Source organism: Corythoichthys intestinalis, chromosome 18 (assembly GCF_030265065.1).
Source record: "Corythoichthys intestinalis isolate RoL2023-P3 chromosome 18, ASM3026506v1, whole genome shotgun sequence".
Classification (NCBI taxonomy): domain Eukaryota; kingdom Metazoa; phylum Chordata; class Actinopteri; order Syngnathiformes; family Syngnathidae; genus Corythoichthys; species Corythoichthys intestinalis.
This window is the reverse complement of record NC_080412.1, coordinates 38,221,053-38,245,781: the sequence shown is the minus strand read 5'-3', so window position 1 is coordinate 38,245,781 and position 24,729 is coordinate 38,221,053. Positions and strand designations below refer to the sequence as shown.

At 39.8% G+C, this 24,729-nt stretch overlaps 1 protein-coding gene across 3 annotated transcripts in view; it reads right to left on the bottom strand.

The window, feature by feature from the left end:
- The window catches only part of LOC130906375 (pecanex-like protein 1), a 56,477-nt gene that overhangs the window by 19,550 nt on the left and 12,198 nt on the right, over positions 1 to 24,729 (bottom strand). For all 3 annotated transcript variants that reach the window (XM_057820644.1, XM_057820646.1, XM_057820647.1), the window contains exons 8-27: positions 21,074 to 21,203; positions 20,799 to 20,968; positions 20,535 to 20,592; positions 19,379 to 19,520; positions 19,145 to 19,302; positions 18,484 to 18,637; positions 18,330 to 18,362; positions 16,138 to 16,309; positions 15,938 to 16,048; positions 15,756 to 15,847; positions 15,555 to 15,664; positions 9,639 to 9,744; positions 9,472 to 9,564; positions 5,747 to 5,897; positions 5,250 to 5,394; positions 4,875 to 5,052; positions 4,688 to 4,796; positions 3,510 to 3,639; positions 411 to 469; positions 88 to 303 (exon numbers count right to left, since the gene is read on the bottom strand). In XM_057820644.1, coding sequence (XP_057676627.1) covers positions 88 to 303; positions 411 to 469; positions 3,510 to 3,639; positions 4,688 to 4,796; positions 4,875 to 5,052; positions 5,250 to 5,394; positions 5,747 to 5,897; positions 9,472 to 9,564; positions 9,639 to 9,744; positions 15,555 to 15,664; positions 15,756 to 15,847; positions 15,938 to 16,048; positions 16,138 to 16,309; positions 18,330 to 18,362; positions 18,484 to 18,637; positions 19,145 to 19,302; positions 19,379 to 19,520; positions 20,535 to 20,592; positions 20,799 to 20,968; positions 21,074 to 21,203 — 2,517 coding nt within the window. The remainder of the gene's footprint in view (positions 1 to 87; positions 304 to 410; positions 470 to 3,509; positions 3,640 to 4,687; positions 4,797 to 4,874; positions 5,053 to 5,249; positions 5,395 to 5,746; positions 5,898 to 9,471; positions 9,565 to 9,638; positions 9,745 to 15,554; positions 15,665 to 15,755; positions 15,848 to 15,937; positions 16,049 to 16,137; positions 16,310 to 18,329; positions 18,363 to 18,483; positions 18,638 to 19,144; positions 19,303 to 19,378; positions 19,521 to 20,534; positions 20,593 to 20,798; positions 20,969 to 21,073; positions 21,204 to 24,729) is intronic.

Sequence of the window (24,729 nt, the reverse complement as noted above, 5' to 3'; positions counted from 1 at the left end):
GGCTACAAAGTATCGTGATATATCTCCTTTTCGATATATTGTCACAGTCCTAAACTCTACTTCTTCAAACGGATCACTGTTGCTGACCTCTGAACTCCAACCCTCTCAGCTGGAAGGTGACCAGACCGTTTCCGATCTCGATGATGTGCACCAACGCGTTGAGGTAGTCGGAGGCCAGGATGAAGCAGTCACCAGTGTTGTAGTTGCCCCACCGGCCGAGCAACAGATCTCCACACAGGCTGTGCTGCAGTGAACGTGTCAGGTGCTCGTAGAATATGGAGTTCAAGTTGTTGTCGTCGGCACCTGGCAAGAAAACAAGGCAGCATAGCAACAGTTATCGTGATCATGGTTAAAAAAAAAAAAAAAATCATAAAGATAAAGAGATATTTCGAATAGCGTTACAGCCTTACCAGGGTTACGGTCCAGCTGAGTGGCGAGTCTGGTATTGGAGTGGTCAACTCGCTTTGTGCTACAGACACATAATCGTATTAGCAATGATATTGTAACTTGGTTAGTAAACATTCATCATTTTTTTTTTTTTTTAAAACGTAAAAAAAAAAAAACGGTAATCCGTAATTTTCAGACTATAAACTGCTACTTTTCCCCCCTCATTTTGAATCCTGCGGCTAATAGTCGTGTGCAGCTTATTTGGGTTAATAGGTAACGTTTTATTTGACAGTGGTGTCATAAGACAATCATAATAATGACATGACACTATCATCGGGATTGCTGAATGCTTATGACAGATGTCATGAAGTGTCATCCTGCAAATTATGTCACTAACTCAATTCATGTTCCGCTTGCTCTTTTACATCCATTCAAAAGTGAGATAATTTGCCAGATGACACTAAAATACATCTGTTATAAGTATTCATTAATGCTCACGGCAGTGTCATGTCATATTTATTATTGTCTTATGGCACCACTGTCAAATAAAGTGTTAACAAATACCATAACTAGCAATTAATGAAACAACTGGATGAGTACTTGAAGAAATAATTAGGACAGAAGATGAATTTGGATTGTAATTTACATCTGTAGCGCTGCAATGCATGCTAGCAGGCATGTTGGACGACAACAGTGTTGACAGTAGGTGATAGCATAGGTTGACTGTCTTGCCCCAAGGGAGCAGTGATGGCCAAATGAAGCTTTTTGAAGCAACTAGAAATGGCAAGTTCTGGAGAAATTACTATGGGGCTTTTCTGTGCGGAAATACAGATCTTCGTCCCGCCGAGGTTGGTCTGGGGACATTATCAGGTCACTTACTGTTGATTTGGGGACATGTCCTGGTCATATTGGGACATTTGGGGGACATGCCCTGGTCATATCAGGTCATTTGGGGACATTTCGGTGACATGTCCTGGTCATATCAGGTCATTTGGGGACATTTTGGAGACATGTCTTAGTCATATCAGGTCATTTGGGGACATTTTGGAGACATGTCTTAGTCATATCAGGTCATTTGGGGACATTTCGGGGACATGTCCTGGCCATATCAGGTCATTTGGGAGACATGTCCTGGTCATTCCGGTTCATTTGGGAGACATGTCCTGGTCATATCAGGTCATTTGGGTACATTTGGGGGACAGGTCCTGGTCATATTAAGTGATTTGGGGACACTTGGGGGACATGTCCTGGTCATATCGGGTCATTTGGGGGACAGGTCCTGTTCATATCAGGTCATTTGGGTACATTTGGGGGACAGGTCCTGTTCATATCAGGTCATTCGGGGGACATGTCCTGGTCATATTAAGTCATTTGGGGACACTTGGGGGACATGCCCTGGTCATATGATGGTCATACTGGAACATTTGGGGAACATGTCCTGGTCATATCCGATCATTTGGGGACTTTTGGGGTACCTGTTGTAGGTATATCAGGTCATTTGGGAGACGTGTCCTGCTCATATAAGGTCATTTGGGAACATTTCGGGGACATGTCCTGGTCATATCAGGTCATTTGGGAGACATGTCCTGGTCATACCGGGTCATTTGGGAGACATGTCCTGGTCTTTCAGGTCATTTGGGTACATTTGGGGGAAAGGTCCTGTTCATATCAGGTCATTTGGGGGACATGTCCTGGTCATATCGGGTCATTTGGGGGACAGGTCCTGTTCATATCAGGTCATTTGGGTACATTTGGGTGACAGGTCCTGTTCATATCAGGTCATTTGGGGGACATGTCCTGGTCATATTAAGTGATTTGGGGACACTTGGGGGACATGCCCTGGTCATATGAGGTCATATTGGAACATTTGAGGAACATGCCCTGGTCATATCAAATCATTTGGGGACTTTTGGGGTACACGTTGTAGGCATATCAGGTCATTTGGAAGACGTGTCCTGGTCATATAAGGTCATCTGGGAACATTTGGGAGACATGTCCTGGTCATACCGGGTCATTTGGGAGACATGTCCTGGTCTTTCAGGTCATTTGGGTACATTTGGGGGACAGGTCCTGTTCATATCAGGTCATTTGGGGGACATGTCCTGGTCATATTAAGTCATTTGGGGACACTTGGGGAACATGTCCTGGTCATATCAGATCATTTGGGGACTTTTGGGGTACACGTTCTAGGCATATCAGGTCATTTGGGAGACGTGTCCTGGTCATATAAGGTCATTTGGGAACATTTCGGGGACATGTACTGGGCATATCAGGTCATTTGGGGACATGCCCTGGTCATATCAGGTCATTTGGGAGACATGTCCTGGTCATACCGGGTCATTTGGGAGACATGTCCTGGTCATACCGGGTCATTTGGGAGACATGTCCTGGTCATACCGGGTCATTTGGGAGACATGTCCTGGTCATATCAGGTCATTTGGGTACATTTGGGGGACAGGTCCTGTTCATATCATGTCATTTGGGGGACAGGTCCTGTTCATATCAGGTCATTTGGGGGACATGTCCTGGTCATATTAAGTCATTTGGGGACACTTGGGGGACATGCCCTGGTCATATGAGGTCATATTGGAACATTTGGGGAACATGTCCTGGTCATATCAGATCATTTGGGGACTTTTGGGGTACACATTCTAGGCATATCAGGTCATTTGGGAGACGTGTCCTGGTCATATAAGGTCATTTGGGAACATTTCGGTGACATGTACTGGGCGTATCAGGTCATTTGGGGACATTTGGAGGACATGTCCTGGTCATATCAGGTCATTTGGGGGACATGCCCTGGTCACATCAGGTCATTTGGGGAAATTTCGGAGACATGTGCTGGTCAAATAAGGTCATATTGGGACATTTGGGGGACATGTCCTAGTCATATCAGGTCAAAGCAATGAAGCTTTGCAGCCAATTGGTTCGAAGTTTCATGGTGGTTCATCTGGTCTTATGATGCCGCTGTCAAATAGTGTTACCGGATAATACTTTGAGTCCAGTGCGGCATATATATATGAACAAATGTCGTTTTCAGGTCAAACTTGGTGGTCAGGTGCACCTTATAGTCCGAAAATTACAGCGAGTAAACTAAAGCTACAGATTTGAAAAAGACATACTTGTAGTCTCGCTCCCAGAATTTAACAGGCCTGGTGTATGAAGTAACAAACACAGCGCTGCCAAGGACTGGATTGAGAGGGGTAGAAAAGATGGCTGAAAAGATAGCTTGCACAAAGAGAACGGCAGAGTCTGCAGAGAAATTGGAGTTAAGGGCATCTCATGAAATCGCTGATATAATAATAATAATAATAATAATAATACATTTTATTTCTAGAGCGCTTTTCAAACACACAAAGACGCTTCACAAGAGGCATGGAATTACAGTACGATAAAAACGTATTAAAAGGATTTTAAAAAATTAAAAGCACAATAAAAAGAGGTAAAAATATGACAGCTAGGGGTTATGGTGGGTAAGAAAGAGTGAACAGGTGTGTTTTCAGTCGAGATTTGAAAAGTGATAGAGTAGATATGTTGCGGAGATCAGGGGGTAGGGAGTTCCAGAGCTGGGGGGCGCAATGACTAAAAGCTCTGGAACCAAAGGTGGAGAGGCGGACACGGGGGACGGAGAGGGGGGGAATAGTGGTAGGGCGAAGTGAACGGGTTGGATTGTTTAGAGGGAGAAGATCGCAAAGGTAGTGAGGGGCCAGGGCATGGAGTATTTTGAAGGTGATGATGAGGATTTTGTAATTGATTCTTTGTTTGACGGGAAGCCAGTGAAGTTGACGGAGGATGGGGGTAATGTGGTGTGTTGCGGGGGTTCGTGTGATGAGGCGTGCTGCTGAGTTCTGGAGGAGCTGCAGTTTCTGGAGGGACTTATTAGGGAGACCGAAGAGCAGTGAGTTACAATAATTGAGCCGGGAGGTTATTAGATTACAGACCAGGGTGGAAGCGGTATGGCGGGTGAGAGAAGGGAGGAGGCGAGAAATGTTGCGAAAGTGGAGATAGGCTGATCTGGTGATGCTGTTGATATGTGCCCGGAAGGAAAGTGTGCTGTCGAGGATGACACCCAGACTCTTAACCTGAGATGAAGGAGAGATCGGTAAATTGTTGATTGTAATAGAGAACTTATGGACATTAGAGAGTGTTGAGGTGGTACCAACCTAGAGGACTTCTGTTTTGGAGCTGTTAAGTAGGAGGAAGTTGGAGGAGAACCAGGAGTTAATGTCATCTAAGCAGAGGGTGAGGGAGGAAGGTGGGAGGGAGGCGGTATGTCATCTTATCATGAATTTAAGGATACGTGGCACTGCAAAAGGCTGCGCGAACGCGTGGAAAGCTGAGCCCCACGTGATCTGCCAAGGGGCGATGTAAGTGAGCACGAAGCGCAATTTATACAGCAAATCCCACATCTGAAAAAAAGTAACAAGATACGCCGTTATTCAATCATAATTTCGGTTCTAAAATGCATGTGAAATGTGTGTAATGACCTTGCTGAAAAGAATGGACATGAAGTAGTAGTCAATCAGGAAAGTCTCGGAGAAGTGCGGGTAGTCAAAGTGGAAGAAGAGCGTGGTGAAGCACAGTGTGACGTACTGCTGCGACGGGGCGCAGAAGGACGAACGCAGCAGTTTCATGCCAGCCACCGAGATGAAGAGCGCTCGGCTACTGGAAAACATGCCAAGACAACACGATGCGTTCAAAATTCCCCAAATGGCACATTCAACATGAGAAAATCTAATGGTCGATCGCCGTCGCTGGGAGCCAATAATACAAGTAAAATATAGCTTTTGCATTACAAGCAAATCTACCATCAATTAAAATGATATTCTGCCATATTGAGCATATTTATTTTTCCGACTTACTAAATGTCCAGCTCTTTATGGTTTTGGCCAACAGCACGTGCTTCCGTTGTGAGGGAGTTGAGCACGACCGCCGGGTAGATGAAGTACTTCTCTACACATTGAAGCCACGCGTACAACTTCTCGAACCACATCAGCTGAGCAGCATCTAGCAAAACACCAAAACATCTTGCTAAATGCATGCTGCAGTGTGGGAAATATGTGACAAAACAACTGACATACAACTAAGTGAGCTTTACTGTAACTTCTCAAAATGTGAAGCAAGTTAAAGAGGAGAAAACCCCATCATCTCAATTTAGCGTTGGCGCACCCTGTGAAAATCCCTGGAATATGATGGAGGCTAAATGCATTTCTCAGCAGCACTTCAACTTGAGACCTTGCTGGTTTTCATTTAATCCTCAGTGATGCCTCCGGAGGGAGAAGCTGATAATAGCTCTTTTTATTTATTTATTTTTTTACAGTGAATGGGGCTCAAGCGGATAGAGTAATGAAACGCTCACCTCGGACTTCGAACTGACTGTACTCTTTTGATCGGAGCACAGGGTGAGCCAGGCAAAACCAAGGAAGCTGTTTACGAAGCTGAGGCAGGAGATAGTGAGTAATACAGCCGACAACTCCTGCCAGGATGTACAAGACGAGGCTGAGCGCGGGCTGTAGGGCAAGAGAAGAGAGAAGAGAAATAAGTAGGGGTTGGAGTAGGCATGTGCCGGTATAAGGTTCTGACGGTATGAATTACCGTAACCTTAAGCAAAAATATCACGGTTTCACGGTATTGCAATTACAGCTTTAAAATGTGTTACTTTGAGATATCTGGGTTAAAAAATAAAAACTTTTTTCCATTGAACAGGATTTTTATTTTTCAAAACTACGGTTGTTCCGATCATGTTTTTTTGTTCCCGAGCCGATCCCGATCGTTTTAGTTTGAGTATCTGCCAATCCCGATCTTTTCCGATCCGATTGCTTTTTTTTTGCTCCCGATTCAATTCCAATCATCCAATCATATACATTTTGGCGATGCGTTAAGAAAAAAAATGAATAAAACTCGGAAGAATATATACATTCAACATACAGTACATAAGTACTGTATTTGTTTATTATGACAATAAATCCTCAAGATGGCATTTACATTATTAACATTCTTTCTGTGAGAGGGATCCACGGATAGAAAGACTTGTGACTTTGTATATTGTGACTAAATATTGCCATCTAGTGTATTTGTTGAGCTTTCAGTAAATGATACTGTAGCCATGCCCAAATGCATGATGGGAAGTGGAACCATGACTGTGCGTAGTGCCACCAATTGATATATCTTCTCTGCATTGGGAAATAACATAGGGTGTTAAGAAAAAGATCAACTACTACCTTTCTTCCCCACATTGCTTCCCATGATATTTCTAATCGCAGGGAGAGGGATTGTAAGGCTTTAGCCAATTAAAAAAAGGCTCCAAAGGCTGCCAAAATTCACTCTACTCATTTTACGCTGCCTTTTATCTCTCTATACAAGTAAAACTGCGGCATTACAAATTGAGCGTGACAATGCTTGAGTGGGTTGTGCAGCGCATGCATTCATTGCATTAAATATTTGAACGTGATACATTATTAAAAAAATTCATTACCACCGTTATCGGGATAAATTTGATAACCCTACCTTAAGCCTAAACTAAAGACTCTGGATGAGTGTAACATATTATGTCTGTAACGTTAAATAAATTAGAAAACAATTTTAAAAAATATATATATTTTAAAAAAAAGATATGGCCGATATTTTTTTGCCGAGTCCGATACTTTGAAAATGACGTGATTGGACCCGATCGATCAGCATCTCTATTTAAAACATATTAGCAAATTGGAACATAAGTATAATGTTAAGTTAAAATAAAATAAAATTTTAAAATGCAGTTCTCTGGGTGAGCGAAAACCCACAGCTACAGCTCAACATTATTACCCTCAGAACAAAAATAATTAAATTATTTTCCATAAAAAGCACGTGTGTATGACTCGTATCATGCTTGCATTAAACAGACACACACTCCCTCAACACAGATCACGTTTTACCACCGCTAGACACACTAAACACGCTGGAGTTAACTCTCGTAGCTAATGGGAAACATTTATGATAGTGCTTACTAACATATAATTTTGTATAAATGCAAAATCATACTGGAGGTGTTGCGTCCTTAGCAGCCACCCTTTGCAAACATGTTTTACATGTCGGTTGGCCCTCCTCCTCTAAGCTGCGGCTGTCCGTAACTTTATTCTAGTTGAAGTCTTCCCATACCAGCGATTTTCTTTTCTTCAATGGGGGGAAAAAGTTCAGGAGTTTCACCTCGTCCAGCCATCGTGTAGCACAGTTGACTCACTGAAACTGAGCAACAACCAGTGGGGGAGGGTTGAGCCTTGCAGGTGCAAGTGAGGGATTTGTCCCTGCATTTTTGGGATATAAAAAATAGCTAATACCGTTGGTAAGGTATGACGGAAAATTTTTGCATTTTGAAACCGGGATGTTTTCATACCACGGTATGCCTTAAAACCGATAATCGGCACATCTAGATGGGAACCTCTGACGATACAGCAATTGTTGATACATTGGTAAGGAAATCATCCGATGATACAAACAGGATATTCTGCTGTGAATTGCAATGAGTTTATCAATAGTAGACGTCCAATCCATTTGAAGTGGGAGAGTGGCAGTGAATTAACATTCGTTCATTTAACAAGTTAAATGATGATTGACGCACGTAGCGCTTTGAAGCTGGCTTCCCTGGCAAGATCGAACAACGTCTGTCAATCATTGTTAACTTTAATAAGCAACTCCAGTGCACTCACTTCCTGACCAACAAAGAGCAGGGAGAGGGACGGAGGAAAGGAAGGAGGGAGAGACTGGACAGCTCATCTGCATTTTTTTAATTGGAAAAAAAAATCCGCGATGGACTTAGGGCGCCAAGTCTGAAGCGCCAAGTAGCGAGGGATCACTGTAATTATGATATGAATGAAATATACATATGGCGGGAAACACTCAGGTGACTTGAAGTTCCGCTCTGAGACCCCCAATTTTGCCAAATTTCAAAATTGTCCTTAATACATGTGTGATACATTGGAAAGCTTAAAATCTCAATTTTCTGGGGGAAGAAAAAATTTGAACAGGAGGGCATTTTTTTTTTTTTTTTTTTAATGCTTTTTAAACAGCAAAACCCTATCTGGAGGTGAGAGTACGCGAGAGCAGAATTACAGACGCCACGACTTTAACGAGATATTATCGCGTACTTACCTTGTTTCGATGCAAAAAGTCCATGTAGCAGGTATCATCGAGTGTCAAGACACAGCTGTGAATGGCCACAACTGGATTTTTGGGGGATTTTATGAGTGAAACATGGTAATATAACAAGGGTCGCGATGCAGAAATCGCAGACATCAAGGAGTGGTCGAGATTACCTTTGTCATATATATATGACTGTATATTTACCCTTTTAAATGTTTTTTTTCAAATTTTCCTTGTTTGATTATTTATTATCGAAAATAATGGGGAAAATGCGACAATAACAAAAAAACAAAAAAACAAAAAGAAAAATACAATAAAGCGATAGTTATGAGGTAGATATCCGTGACTTTTTTTAGCGACGCCAATTTTTTCATTGTGACGTAATTCGTTTAAAAGTTCAAAATATGCTAGTGAATAATTTTTTAATTTAATTTTTTAAACATAATATTAGACATCAATTAATGATTCTAAATTTAAAATGACAGACGTTTCGAATAATAAATATGATTATTTGCCTTCTTTTTATGGCTAGTTCGAAACAAAAGCGGGTGCGTGATGTCTGTAAACCGGGGTTTCCAAGGTAAAACGGACAAATTAAAAATAGTTCGGGGGCTTATTGCGCCATGAATCTGCTATGGCAGCATATAGACATATTGTTCTATCAAACACAACAATTGTTTTGGCTTAAAATACAACAGTTTATTTTAAAGAGGGGTGCAAGAGCAGAAAGAGCTTTTTCAGCCTTATCTGTTTTCCGCCAAATATAAAAGAAAACAATGATTTGTACATGTATACATACATATTTACTAGCATTATTGAATGAAATATCAAGTTTTTAAAAAAATTAAAAATAACACGATGGACTGAGAGCGCAAAGTAACGAGGGACCACTGTATTGTCAGACCCCTAGAAATAAACGATCTACTACCATCAAATTGAGAAATAATGTCCTTAACCGGTACTAACCTGCAGTGCAATGAAAACTGTGCTGGCACTGATGGCGAAGGTAATCACAGCCATGAGGGGACACATGACGAGGTCTGAATGCAGAATTTCTTTCTACGGTCGAGAAGGCAAAATGCTTTAAAGTGGAATAAATAGTGTAACGGTTAGCAAGCCTTGATTTTTTTTACCACAGAGTTGCGCAGCTTTTCTGGGAGAGGATCTTTGATCTCCACAGGGGGGTCTTCAGGTGTGGGATTTTCCAGCTCGGGGAAGAGTTTGGATCGAACCAACGCCCTGATGAAAATTGAGCGGTAGAAACAAAAAACAATGGGTCGAACTCATATTTCAGAATGGACAAGGTGAGAGACGGACACGCACTTATTTTTTAACTAAATGGAATTCTATCAGTAATACAGTTATATCTCTACTTATCAACGTCTTTTCAGGTTATTCCAGGAAATGCACGCGGCGCCACACCATGTTTTCGTTTTGTTATTCTCCTTGTGGTGAGTGCAAAACTGCGCAACGATTGTAGCAACCCAAGTAATGATGTTCGCCTTCGTCGTTTTCCAAAGATTTATTTCAATCGCAACTCGGCGACTGCTCGTGAAATCAGAGCGTGACCACCCTCTGCCTCCCATGTAATGCATTCACGAAAGAAACAGTGCTTACAAAACGAACTCGGACAAACTGGCAAAAGAACATAGAATATACAGCGTGTGTTTATATACTCGTCCTCCTCAAAAAATTAGCACATTGTCATAAAGTTCATTATTTATGTACTGATAAACATTAGGCTTCATATATTTTAGATTCATTACACACAACTGAAGTAGTTCAAGCCTTTGTTTTAATATTGATGATTTTGGAAAAAAAGTCAAGAAAAACCAAAAATCCCTATCTCAAAAAATTAGCATATCATGAAAAGGTATTCTAAAGAAGCTACTAACCTAATCATCTGAATCAACGAATTAACTCAAAACTCCTGTGAAAGATTCCTGAGGCTTTTAAAAACTCCCAGCCTGGTTCATTACTCAAAACCGCAATCATGGGCAAGACTGCTAACCTGACTGCTGTCCAGAAGGCCATCATTGACACCCTCAACTAGAGGCTAAGACAGAGAAAGAAATGTCTGAGCGAACAGACTGTTCCCAAAGTGCTGTATCAAGGCACCTCAGTGGGAAGTCTTTAGGAAGGAAAAAGTGTGGCAGGAAACTCTGCACAATCAGAAGAGGGGACCGCACGCTGAGAAAGATTGTGGAGAAGGGCCGATTCCAGACCTTGGGGGACCTGCAGAAACAGTGGACTGAGTCTGGAGTAGAAACATCCACCGCCACCGTGCATAGGGGTGTGCTAGAAATGGCAGAAGTGCCTGACCTGGGCTACAGAGAAGCAGCACTGGACTGTTGCTAAGTCGTCCAAAGTACTTTTTTCAGATGAAAGCAAATTTTGCATGTCATTCAGAAATCAAGGTGCCAGTGTTTGGAGGAAGACTGGGGAGAAGGAAATGCCAAAATGCCTGAAGTCCAGTGTCAAGTACCCACAGTCAGTGATAGTCTGGGGTGCCATGTCAGCTGCTGGTGTTGGTCTACTGCAGGGGTCCCCAAACTACGGCCCGCGGGCCTGATACGGCCCGCAGCCACATTTGGTCCGGTCCGCTGAACAAAACAAAAAAAATTGTAAAAAAAAAAAAAAAAAAAAAAAAAAAAAAATATATATATATATATATATATATATATATATATATATATATATATTTTTTTTTTTTCTCAATAGAGTTATTTATGTCCTGGCTTTTTTCTGTGAAGAACTGAGCAATGGTTATTTGGTTATTATCTATTTAATTAATACAGTATTATTATATTATATTATATTACATGATATTATATTATATTATATTCAGGGGTGCACATAAGTGGTCCGCACATGCGTACTGGACGTAGACAAACGCGCTGGCCCTCAACGGCTTCCATACGCTTTTGCGTACCGATGGCTGACCACTCTATTTGCGGCGGACACGAGAAAATAACTTCTCAAAATGTCGATGAGGCAGGCCACACTGAGTAATTACTTCTGTGTTCCCCCACCCCCGTCAAAAGACAGACAGACGACAGAGACGTCACCGGAGCTACCGAAAAAAAGGACTTTTGCTGAAAAGTGGCTACAGGAGGTACCATGGCTAGAGGCGAATGATGCTCGCACGGAAATGCGGTACAAAATGTGCCGTGAGAATCCCAATGTCGCCGATTAGAGCAACGCATTTTATGTAGGGTCAAAGAATTTCAGCCATCCAAACTTTGAAAAGCACGAAAAAAACAGAGCATGTGGCAATTAAGCAAACTATCGATGTCAAACAGGACCCCACTCGCCCTATGGACATGTGGCGGAATAGGGCGGAATAAAGGTAATGAACAGCGACATGCACTGACAAACGTGTTTTTGCTCGCATTTTACAAAGCTAAACATGCACGTTCAATGAGGTCTTATGAGGAGGACATCCCACTTTTAAAAAGGCTTGGAGTTAATGTGGGAGCCGCATAATGCCCTTTATTTTGAATTGGTGCTTTTATGTTTATTTCTTTACATTTCACTTCAAAGTAATGGCAATTTTGTTGTGCCAGTTGATGTTAATCAAGCATTAACTGTTAATATAATTAATCAAAGTTAATTGGCTCTAAGTAAAGCTTGTCATAAATTTATCGCATCAGGTGGGTCGGCTCTCAAGCTCAATGAGGACCAAGTCACATCTCCAGGTCCTCCTCTGAGAACCTGGGCAAAAAAATTATGTGCACCCCTGATGATATGATATGATATGATATTAAGGGCTGTCAAAGTTATCGCGTTAACGGGCGGTAATTAATTTTTTTCATTAATCACGTTAAAATATTTGACGCAATTAACGCATATGCCCCGCTCAAACAGATTAAAATGACAGCAGTGTCATGTCCACTTGTTACTTGTGTTTTTTGTCTCCCTCTGCTGGCGCTTGGGTGCGACTGATTTTATGCACCATGAGCATTGTGTAATTCTTGACATCAACAATGGTGAGCTACTAGTTAATTTTTTTGATTGAAAATTTTACCAATTTTATTAAAACGAAAACATTAAGAGGGGTTTTAACATAACATTTCTATAATTTGTACTAAAATCTATCTTTTAAGAACTACAAGTCTTTCTATCCAGGGATTGCTTTGACAGAATATTAATGTTAATGCCATCTTGTTGATTTATTGTTATAATAAACAAATACAGTACTTATGTACAGTATGTTGAATGTATATATCCGTCTTGTCTTATCTTTCCATTCCAACAATAATTTACAGAAAAATAAGGCATATTTTAGAGATGTTTGAATTGCGATTAATTACGATTAATTTTTAAGCTGTGATTAACTCGCTTAAAAATTGTAATAATTTGACAGCCCTAATTATATTATATTATACTATATTATATTATATCATTTTTATTTTATTTACTTTGGTTCCGTGAAGAATCCAGAAAGGGTTATTTGATTGTGGCTTTCTGAAAAACAATACATTTTTACATTTAGGCACTCCTGCAATCGTCACACTTTTTCTGTTACAAACTGACCCCGGCCCCTCATCAGAGAAGAGAAGGGTTATGTGGCCCTCACAGGAAAAAGTTTGGGGACCCCTGGTCTACTGTGTTTTATAAAGGGCAGGGTCAATGCTAGCTATCAGGAGCTTTTGAAGCATTTCATGCTTTTATCTGCTGAAAAGCTTTATGGAGATGAAGATTTTATATTCAGCACGACCTGGCACCTGCTCACAGTGCCAACACCACTGGCAAATGGTTTACTGACCATGGCATTACTGTGCTCAACTGGCCTGCTAACTTTCCTGACCACTGGCAAATGGTTTACCGACCATGGCATTACTATGCTCAATTGGCCTGCTAACTTTCCCGACCTGAACCCTATAGAGAATCTGTGGGATATTGTGAAGAGGAAGTTGAGAGACACCAGATCCCAACACTGTGGATGAGCTTAAGGCCGCTATCTAAGCATCCTGGGCCTCCATAACACCTCAGTAGGGCTGTCCCAAATGACTAATTTTCTCCCGATTAGTCAGACGACTATTTTTACGATTAGTCGACTAATCTAATAATTAAGAAAAATTTTTTTTTTTTTTTTTTTTTTTTTTTACTAATTTAGCAACGAAATTTTTGATGACGCTTATCAGTTCACAAAAACATATTGGAACACTTAAATGATTTATTAAGGTACAAATAAACACGTAAATAACAATAATAAATCACAAATAAACAATGAGTTCAAATGCTGATCGAATTAACTAGTGCAAAAGAATGGAATGTAAACAGATTCAGAACACTGACTTCGCCTTTCCAACACTATTCAAAACAATTCTTAAAAAAACACCTAGCATTAATAGTACAGCATAGTACTATATATAATAGTATTATAATAATTATAATAATTATTCATTGCTAATCAGATTTTTCATAAAGGGTGTCATTTTAAAGGCTTAGTGTAGAATCTGAATTCTGAAGTATGTGGGATTAACTTCAGAAATCGCTATTTATATGACGAACATGACATGCTTTTATTTTGAAATATTCACCGGAAGTACGTTCGCTAAACCGCTAACTTCAGCTTTACATTCCGCAAAAAAAGCACTTTTTGTCATTGCATGTAGTGTCAATAATAGATTTTTTTGGTCATTTTTTTCGTTTGCAAATGCTGTTAACCAGCGATTTTTCATGTCTCAAGTGTCACCTTTTAACCGCAAGTTTGCTTTCACGAGACAACTGCCAAAGTTTTATAGCAGGCTAAAGTAAGTAGCCTTTTCCCCCCATTCACCTCAGTATAGCAGTGCTAACGTTACAGTGTTTAATATAGATGTGTTTTCTTATTTTGTATGTCTGAACTTTAATTCTACAGCGTGTTGATAAGAGAAAGGAACTCGAGACTCATATGCCATCAGCACGCACGCACCAATGTATGCACGCACGCACGTGCGCAGCTATAAAAGGCAGCCGTGAAAATTACCGCCCTCATTTTTATTTGCCGTGCGATAAATGGACTCATTGCATATCGTGACAGGCTTAGCAACTTCAATAAAACATGTCATTAGTTAGTTAGATGGACTTACAAACTGGGTGACGGCGCTTTGGGTGTTTATTCACGGCCGACGTGCAGCCAAGCTTGGCATTGAAGAGACAGGACACAAGAGTGTTCCCTCCTTTGTTTCTTTGAAATAAGTCAATGTTTTGGACACTCTGGTGCGCTTTTTTTTGGATTTGTGCCGCTTTCCCCGCTTGCATACAGAGCGTCAAACATTCTGAACTTTCCACGCATATATTTTTTAACCCTTCATTAACCGTCGACGGGATGTTGTGCTCGTCGACGGATTTACGTCATCGATGACGTCGACGATGTCGACTAGTCGGGACAGCTCTACACCTCAGCAGTGCCACAGGCTGATTGCAGCCATGCCACGCCGCATTGAAGCAGTCATTTCTGCAAAAGGATTCCCGACCAAGTATTGAGTGCATAGCTGATGTAATTAATTAAAGGTTGCCTTTTTTTGTATTAAAAAACACTTTTTTGTAATGGTCGGATGAAATGTGCTAATTTTTGGAGATAGGGATTTTTGTTTTTTCTTGACTTTTTTGCCAAAATCATCAATATTAAAACAATAAAAGACTTGAACTACTTCAGTTGTGTGTAATGAATCTAAAATATATGAAAGTCTAATGTTTATCAGTACATTACAGAAAATAATGAACTTTATCACAATATGCTAATTTTTTGAGAAGGACTAGTACTTACATACACAGACACACACACACACACACACACACACACACTGTATGGCTCTTACGGAATCACATTTTAAAATATGATGGGTTTTGGCTCTCCCTGCCTAAAAGGTTCCCGACCAGTTCTAGTGCAAGAAAGTGTAAAACCTCTCAATTGTGTGAATATTGTCATTACTGAAAAAAAAAAAACCATTTTTCTAGAGAAAGTGACTAGATTTCCTTCAATTTACGACAAATTTTGAATGTCATGGATGCATGTTACATTCACGCAGAATAAGTTATTATTGAAGTGCTATACTGACCACAGGATAGTTGGATCGCTGCTTTGGCGACTCAGGTGGTAGGACAAGGCGAGCAGCAGGCCGCAAAACACAGAAAATAGTACTGGCACATGGGCGTCCCCCCACGGTGCCTTTTTGGGGGAAAGAAAACAGATTTCACCTCTGCCATACCGAGCTTCAATTTAAGAGATGGTATTGAACAAGTATTCATGTCGTGCTCACATTTATGGCACCGAGACAAAATCCATACAGCAGGGCGGCCACCAGCACGCTACGTATGAGGCTAAAAAGAGACGAGAGGGGACTGGTGGTGGCTGTGGAGGAAGAGAAAAAGGAGTGGATCGATTTATGTCATGATGTATTTCTCCTGATAGAAGCAATGCAGTGCAGAGCCGCATTCTTACCTGTTCCGCCGAAAATGTGCATGTCGATCTGCTCCAACAGACACATGATGAAAGTATTGACCTGAGGTAGCAAGCCAAACAGGAAGATGACCGGGAAACACAAGGCCAATACTGCGGTGGAGCAAGAAAACCCGATAAGTGATTAATACCGAAAGCTCTGTCAATTAGTACAATAAAAAAGAATGAAGTTCAAGATTTACCTAGAAGCATATCTCTGATGCAAAGCAGGAATTGTGCGGAAAAGAAGGTGACGCCGTAGAGGGAAAACGGTTGCAGGCTGCCGGAGCGGCCAGACAAATCAAAGATCCAGATCATCACACAGCACAAGCAGAAGTAAACAGGCCGGCTGTACACGATGATCCAGTTATGACCCTGTTCAGAGCAAAAATGAATATAATAAAGAGGTGTCATGGAATATGAAAAATTGTGTGAATTAGGGCTACAGCTATCGATTATTTTAGAAGTCAATCCATCAACTAGTTCGTTCCAATAATCGAGGAATCGGATTAGAAATTTTTAATGCGTTGCGGAATTAATTGTAGGAGACGTAAAAAAAAAAAAATAAAAAAAAAAGGCTTGCTAAGACTCCACTTTCAAAAGAGCATTAAACGCAAATACAAAATTAAATTGAGTGTTTCTGCAAACGATGCAGAATTGCACTTTCATTTAAAAACTAAATTTAAATACCTGAGCTTTACCTCAAACGGTATTAAAAAAAATCAATAAGGATCTAAATACAACAAAAGAACAATTGGCTAACTTGCATAGCAAAAGTCCGTTAGCTTAAATGCTATAAAATGCTAACTTTTTTTTTTAACAACGCTCTTAACAAATCACAACACATACTATTCCCACATAAAAAAAACTGCTAAATGTACCTATAAACTAAAATTACGAATGCAGAAAAAAACACAAGCTTAAACAAAAACTTATCTAACGTTGGTCTAAACAGGGAGCAGCTGGATTTATCGATGTTAGACGAGTTATGGCATAGTCACTGTTGCCACTAGAAGGCTGCGTACCCACCCAAATCAACAAAAATATTTTATAAACAAACACTTTCAAAACAAACCATCGCAACGCCACTAAGTAAACGAATACTCGAGGCAGCCAAATTTGATCTAAACTCCTTTTCTAATCGAATTACGTGAGATAATCGATTAATCGTTGCAGCACTAGAGGGATCCTCTTTGTACCTCACGATACAATGCGATTTGCGATACAAAGCTCACCATGACAATGATCTCACCATACGGCGTTAATCGATACATTGGTCAGGAAATCATTCTAGAACATTCTACAAAACTAGGGCTGTTAAACGATTAAAATTTTTAATTGCGTTAATAGCAGCTTAAAAATTCATTAATCGTAATTAATCGCAATTCAAACCATCTATAAAATATGCCGTATTTTTGTGTAAATTATTGTTGGAATGGAAAGACAGAAGACGGATATATACATTCAACATACGGTACATAAGTACTGTATTTGTTTATTATAACAATAAATCAACAAGATGGCATTAACATTATTAACATTCTCTTAAAGCAATCCATGGATAGAAAGACTTGTAGTTCTTAAAAGATAAATGTTAGTACAAGTTATACAAATTTTATATTAAACCCCCTCTTAATGTTTATGTTTTATTAAAATTTGTAGAATTTTCAATCAAAAAATAAACTAGTAGCTCGCCATTGTTGATGTCAATGTACACCATGCTCACTCCTGGTACTAACTCAAAAAAATCAGTTGGACCCAAGCACCAGCAGAGGGAGCCAAACACCAAAAAACAAGTAACAAGCGGACATTACGGTGTACTGTTATTTTAGTCTGTTTGAGCGGGGCATGTGCTTTAATTGCGTCAAATATTTTAACGTGATTAATTTAAAAAATTAATTACCGCCCGTTAACGCGATAATTTTGACAGCCCTATACAAAACAATTAATAAACAGAAAAACAAACTATTTTCATCCTGCTGTGTTTATCACTAGCAGACGTCCAATCTGCTTGAGCTAGGAGGGTGATAGCGAATGAACGTTCATTGTCATCCCTCCCACTTCAAACGGATTGGACGTCAATGGAGTTCAATTTGGGTGCCTTTCAGGCCATTTGCTATTGATTTTTAGTCAAGTCTTGTAGATTTTGGGGCATTTATGGGTCACTTCCGGTTTATTTTGGGTTTCAGGACAGGAAGTGAACCAAGAATCTCCCCAAATGAATAGGCAGTAACTCAAACCCAACAGAAAGTGACCTGTAAGCAACCCAACGATATACCGATTCTTGGCAGGGGCATATCGATAACCTTTTGGGATACAAAGTATGACGATATATCACCATTTTGATATTTTGTCACACCCCTATTTGAAATAGGAGGACAAACAAAGTACTTACATGCATGGGAGAGGCTGCATCTGGTTGTACACTCTGAAACATAGGAGGCATGTTTAGAAGCTTTATAAATTTCACATGAGAGCAGCTTAAAAAAAATTAAATAAAAAAAAAAAAAATGCAACAAAGTGCTTGACACATCTGCAAAATTAAATACCTTAAGTAAGGAGTATTGGCAACTTGCAATGACCAGGCAAAACTGGAAGACCCAGATGTCCCTGAAAAAGCCCTGGAGCAACAGTTGGAACCCCAGAAAGGCCACCAGACTGGCCAGCACCACAGCAAAAACGTTTTCTGCCACACGTCGGTTCCTGATGAAAGAATGAGGTTTTATTAAATTTATGAATTAAACAGTAGGTGTTGCGGTATTTATAGATATTTATATTGAAAACACTGATAAACACATCCTAACATACTTTGTACTAGCGTAGAAAAACATCCCTACAAAAAATTGCTAAATACACCTCTAAACTAAATTAATAATGCATAAACAATAATCATCTCAAACAAAAATGACAACTATGATGGTCTTAACAGGGAGCAGCTGGAGCCAGCCATGTTAGATGAGTTATGTCATATTCACTGTTGCCATTAAAGGGCAGTTTATCCACCCGAATGAATAAAACTAAATGCAAACACTTTCAAAACAAACCATGACAACGTTACTAATTAAACGAATGCTCGAAGCAGCAAAATTTGATTCGAAGCTTTTTTCCTAATCGAATTACTCAAGTTAATCGATTACCCGTTGCAGCACTAATATTGTTACTGCTTTGTATAGTGTAACAGGGTTGCATATATCACATCACATTTCTTACCTGTCCAACAAGGCCAGAAGCGCTAATCGATCATAGCGGACTCTGACCCACTTCCCAGGCAGCACCCAAAAGCGATAGTACTGTTTGGGTTTTGTCTTCTCCTCGATCATCAGCGTGTTCTCCTGGGACTCCTGCAGAGACTCGTGATCCAGGTCAAACTGAAGAAGGTTTGAGAAGCAGAAAATGAGTTTGTGAGGATTCTTGCACTGAAGAAAAAAAATTAAGAGCACTAACCTCGGGCATTTCCAATGGCACCCTGCGCACCTGCATGCCCTGTAGGACCACTGGTCTTGGTTGCAGCATGGACAAGACCGGTGCTCCTTCCTGGACCTCTGTGGAGGTGAAGCTTGAGGATTGGGACTGCCTCTCCCTTTCTCTGCAAGAATGACATTGTATTATTATAATCTGTTTGTATTTCAAAGCAATTTATGTGTATGTATGTGGCAAAATGCATTTTTGTATGTGGCTTTTTGGTATGGTATGTGCCCAAGTCAGGCACATACCAAAATCCATTTTGCCACATACAAAAAAGGCCACATGGCAAAAAATGCCACATGGCAAAAAATGAGCCACATGCCAAAATCCATTTTGGCACATACCAAAAAAAGCCAAATGCCAAAAAAAAATGCCACATGCAAAAATCCTTTTTGCCACATGGCAAAAAAAAAAAAGCCACATGCCAAAATTCATTTTGCCACATACCAAAAAAGGCCACATGGCAAAAAATAAGCCACATGCCAAAATCAATTTTGCCACTTGACAAAAAAAAAAAATGGCACATGCCCAAATCCATTTTGCCACATACCAAAAAAATGGCACATGTCCAAATCCATTTTGCCACATACAAAAATCCATTGTACCAAATAACAATAAAAAAATGCCATTTGGCAAAAAACAGGCCACATGCCAAAATCCATTTTGGCACATACAAAAAAAAAAAGCTACATGCCAAAATCTATTTTGCCACATATCAAAATAAAAATGCCATATGGCAAAAAAATGACATGCCAAAATCTATTTTGCCACAAACCAAAAAATGCCACATGGTAAAAACAAAGCCACATGCCAAAATCCATTTTGCCAATACACCAAAAAAAAAAAAAAAGTCACATGGCAAAAAAATGCCATATGCCAAAATCAATTTTGCCACATACAAAAAAAAAGGTCACATGGCAAAAACAAAGCCACATTCAAAAATCCATTTTGCCATATACCCCAAAAAAGGAAAAATGGCCAAAAAATGACAATTGCCAAAATACATTTTGCCACATGGCAAAAAAAATGCCAAATGGCAAAATCTATTTTGACACATACCAAATACCACTTTTCATTCGCGGCCCTGCTGGCAATTTAAGCCTGCATTACAGTTAAAAATAACGGTTGAACTTACTGAACTGGATCCTCATAACCTCCTCCAGCAGGTCCAAACGTGTAGGATCTCTTCACTCCTGATGGATAACAGAATAACAGTGCGAGAAAAAAAAAAAAAATCAATTTCCAGCTGTGTCCCTGCTTTGATTCTGAACTGGTCCCTCTCTTCCTATTTAACTGACAGACATGAAAGTCGCATTGATCTTCTCATTAATCTCCACACAGTAAAAGAGCAAAGCTTCTGAAATTGTCACGCTTATTTCTTGAAAAGGTGCAAACTCACCGCTCTCGTCAAAAAAATAGTGCACAGCCCCCTCTGATGTGTCATCGAAGGTGGAGGCCTCATGGATGCCGCTGCGGGGGAGCAGTAGTGACGAGGCGAACTGTAAGGCAGAGGGAAGGGTGCGGGTCCGCGAGTGCGAGGACGTCCGAGCCCTTTGGAGGTCCTGGAGGCTAATGGTTTCAAGACAGCGATGACAAGTCCAGCGTACATCAGATCGAATATCAAATATAAAACACAATAAATGAAATAACTTGTTCTAGCTTAGCAGCACCGACCTAGGAGGGGATCCCATAGTGGAGGGCGGGGGTGTCGGGTTGGTTCCTGCATTGTGTCTCCTACGAATGGCTTGTGTCCTCTTCACATTGCTGACAGAGTCATGCTTGGCGCCATCTTCTGGTGCCAGAGCTGCAAAGATGTTTACAGTTCATAAATTACCGTACGAAATATGGTACTGTCTGGGACATTTGGGTTTTCAACCCATAAGGATATTAAAGACAACCTCACACGTTTTATGTATGACACCAAAATGTTGGCAATAGAAAGATGCTACGTTCACAACGCATGTCAAATCTGATTTCTTTGCCCATACGTGACAAGTATCAGATTTTTTTCATGCGTTCATGCATCAAGACATGTGACAAATGGGGGTGTGACAATATTTCAAAAAGGTGTTATATATTCCAGGACTACTGTATGTAGCTCAAAAGTTTATCGATATGCTCCCACCAAGAATTGATATATCGCTTTAAAAAGGTGTCACTGTTTATTTAACCTTTTAACACCGGACGTGCTGGTGGCGACACATTTACGCATATTATCTTTGAAGCCTCGTCACTCTGTATTTATGTCACCCACGTCCCAGTGGTTGGTCTCAATGACAGTCCGGAAGTTGAGGTCCACACCAGTTTTTACTTGAAGTCAAACAGGAGATTTATTCATTCATTCATTTGAGATTTATAGCTTTATTTCCCTCATAAACAAACATTAAAACACTGCATGGATCATGTGTTTCAGTCCATATTTCCATCATTTAATGTCGTTTTTCAAATCCGAAAGCACCTCAAAAAACTACATATCCCAGGAGCCATTGTGAGGTCACGAAGGACGGAGATAATGGAAACATTTTTAATGCATTGCAGAGCGAGGCACCACCTAAGGAGAGGGAGGCGAGGTAGCAAGCAAAGGCCGGTTGGATTGAGTGAGCGAGTTTGAAAAGTGCGGAATGAATCGAACACTAAATTTAGCGCAAGCTAATGCATTATTTCATCAACTTGAGGAAAAAGACATTCCAGATTTGTCATTGTATATAACATGTTTTGACCACAGTATGTAGAAAGAACAAAAACGCCGATGATCATACCTGCTGTTTCTGTTGTCTTATCATATATAAAACTATTCAGTCTCATTTTTCTGTTGAGTGTTTATCCTACCAAGTATATTTATTCAATTTGTTATCAAGCTTCAAATAGTCTCGTTGAGCATTTTGAATACGATACAATACAAATTTTGAAAAAAAAAGTTTGGGATTTCTTATGTCTTTTTGGGTCATCATTTAAAAATACTAGGGCTGCAGCTATCGAATATTTTAGTAATCGAGTAATCGACTGAAAATTCTATCGATTAATCGAGTAATCGGATAAAACAAATATATTTTTAGGTGAAGAGCAATTATAAATATACATGAGAAAACAAGACATTTCATCTAATCTTGAACCATTTTCAGTCAATCAATGTCTTTATTTTCGATGTATATTGTAGCTAGAATTTAAAAAAAAAGACTAATTCACTGCTTTCACTCAAAAAACTTTTAGATCTTATTTAAAAAAAAAATATATATATATATATATATATATATATATTACCTAAAAATGCCGTTACGCTTGATAACACACATCACTTAAAAGTTAGGATTTTTTCCCACGTGTTTCAATTGAATTTCTCTTTGTGTCAAGCCATTTTTAAGTTCTAGTTAAGTTTTAAGTTAGTCTAAACTGTAAGTCCTGATAGGATTTTGAGTTTTTGCAGTGTTTAAAATAAATGTATGATACAGGCTGTACTGGAGCACATTAGGGACCAGTGCTACTTGGTGGTTTATCCAGCAATGACTACTGAGCTAAAATTGATAGTTAGCATGATTAAGTTTTTATTTTACACCCTCATCACTCCACAATGCTATGTTATGTTAAAGCCTGTATGTACGACACGTTAGCCACGCAACGACAGTGGTCATAATTAATTGAAACCTAGTCCTCCGCAGGGCCAACTTTACATGAGCTAGTAGCGACAGTAACGTTAATCTTATTTATTAGCGCTTAGCGCTCTTTATTAGCGCTTAGCGCTCTACTGCTTTAAGATGGCGGCTGTTTAATAACGCTGCCCAGACGCGGCCGAGTCTGTCATTGCGCATCTAGTTCAACATACATGTGATCTTTATGAGACGCATCAGACGCTAGCTGTTACCAACTTAGCATCGTGCGGGCTAGTATTTGGCAACGTCGGCGTCGTTTGTGGCGGCTGTCAGCTGCAGTAAGTTTCCCCCCTCCCCCTTCTTCCTCTCCGCACGTGACAGCGCGTTGTCCCGCATTAAAAGTAGTCCGAGCAAAACGTGATGCTTAGAGCTGTCAAAATAAACGATTACTCGAGATGAATAAAATTACTCGGATCAGTTTTTAAACTCGAGTTACTCGAGTTGCTCGAGTACTCGTTTCAGCTCTAAAAAATACATTAAAATACCTAAGCTTAGAATAAAACGGTATAACAAAAAGAATAAATGAGGATCTAAGTACAACAAGAGAACCATGGGCTAACTTGAATAGCAAAAGTCCACTACCTTAATTGCCATGTTTTTTTGTTTTGTTTTTAAATTGCTCTTAACAAATCGTTCAAACACATATTCCCACAAGAAACGGCTAGATAAACCTATAAACTATATTACGAATGCATAAAAAAAATACTAGGTCAAAAAAAAAACTTCTGTTGGTCTTAACAGGGCGCAGCTGGATTCTGCCATGTTAAATGTGTTGTATTCACTGTTGCCACTTGAGGGCAGTGTATCCACCCAAATCAAGAAAGCTCAACGCAAACACTTCCAAAACAAACCCTTACAACGGGACTAATTAAACGAATACTCGAAGAAGCAGAATTTGATTCGAAGCATTTTTCTAATAGAAATACTCGAGTTAATCTTTGCAGCACAATAAATCATATAGTATTCTGATGTACCCAGAGGTTCCCGCCCCTAGTTACAGACCACCAGTGTTGTTAATCTTACTGAAAAAAAGTAATTAATTATAGTTACAAATTACTTCTCCCAAAAAGTAATTGCGTTAGTAACTCAATTGCCTGAATGTAAGAGTAATTAGTTACTTGGCAAAGTAATTGGTGATAATTACTTTTTTTTTTTTTTCCTCAAAAAAAAAAAAAAAAAAACATTGGCCACACTATGTGAAGTTTTTTGTGAAGGTTTTTGGTACAATTGGCCCGAGCCCAATTCTTTACCCTAATTTACCCTTTACCCTGAATCAGCTGTTAAAAGTTGTTAAAATTGCTCCCATTATTGCATTAGTTCCCTTCTCTCTACTTTCGACATATGAAAGTTTTCAAACTGTTTCATCATTTAAAGATAGATTCAAGTCAAGATTTTGCCGATTTAGAAGTATTTTAGATAAAAAGTTACTTAGGTTCGCTAGGAAGGTTCTCTACAACAGAGCCATCCTAAAAAGTACTGCTTTAAGATGGCGGCTGTCTACTAACTCATTTAGTGCCATGTCTGTCATTTTGCATCTAGTTATATCCATGTACAGTACGTGTGATATCTATCATATCTACCATATCTACCATAACATGCTCGCGTAGTTTGTACTAGCTATCGGCTACAACATGTATTATTGGAGCTACCTAGCATCGCGTTTGCTCGGCGTCACAACTTTCT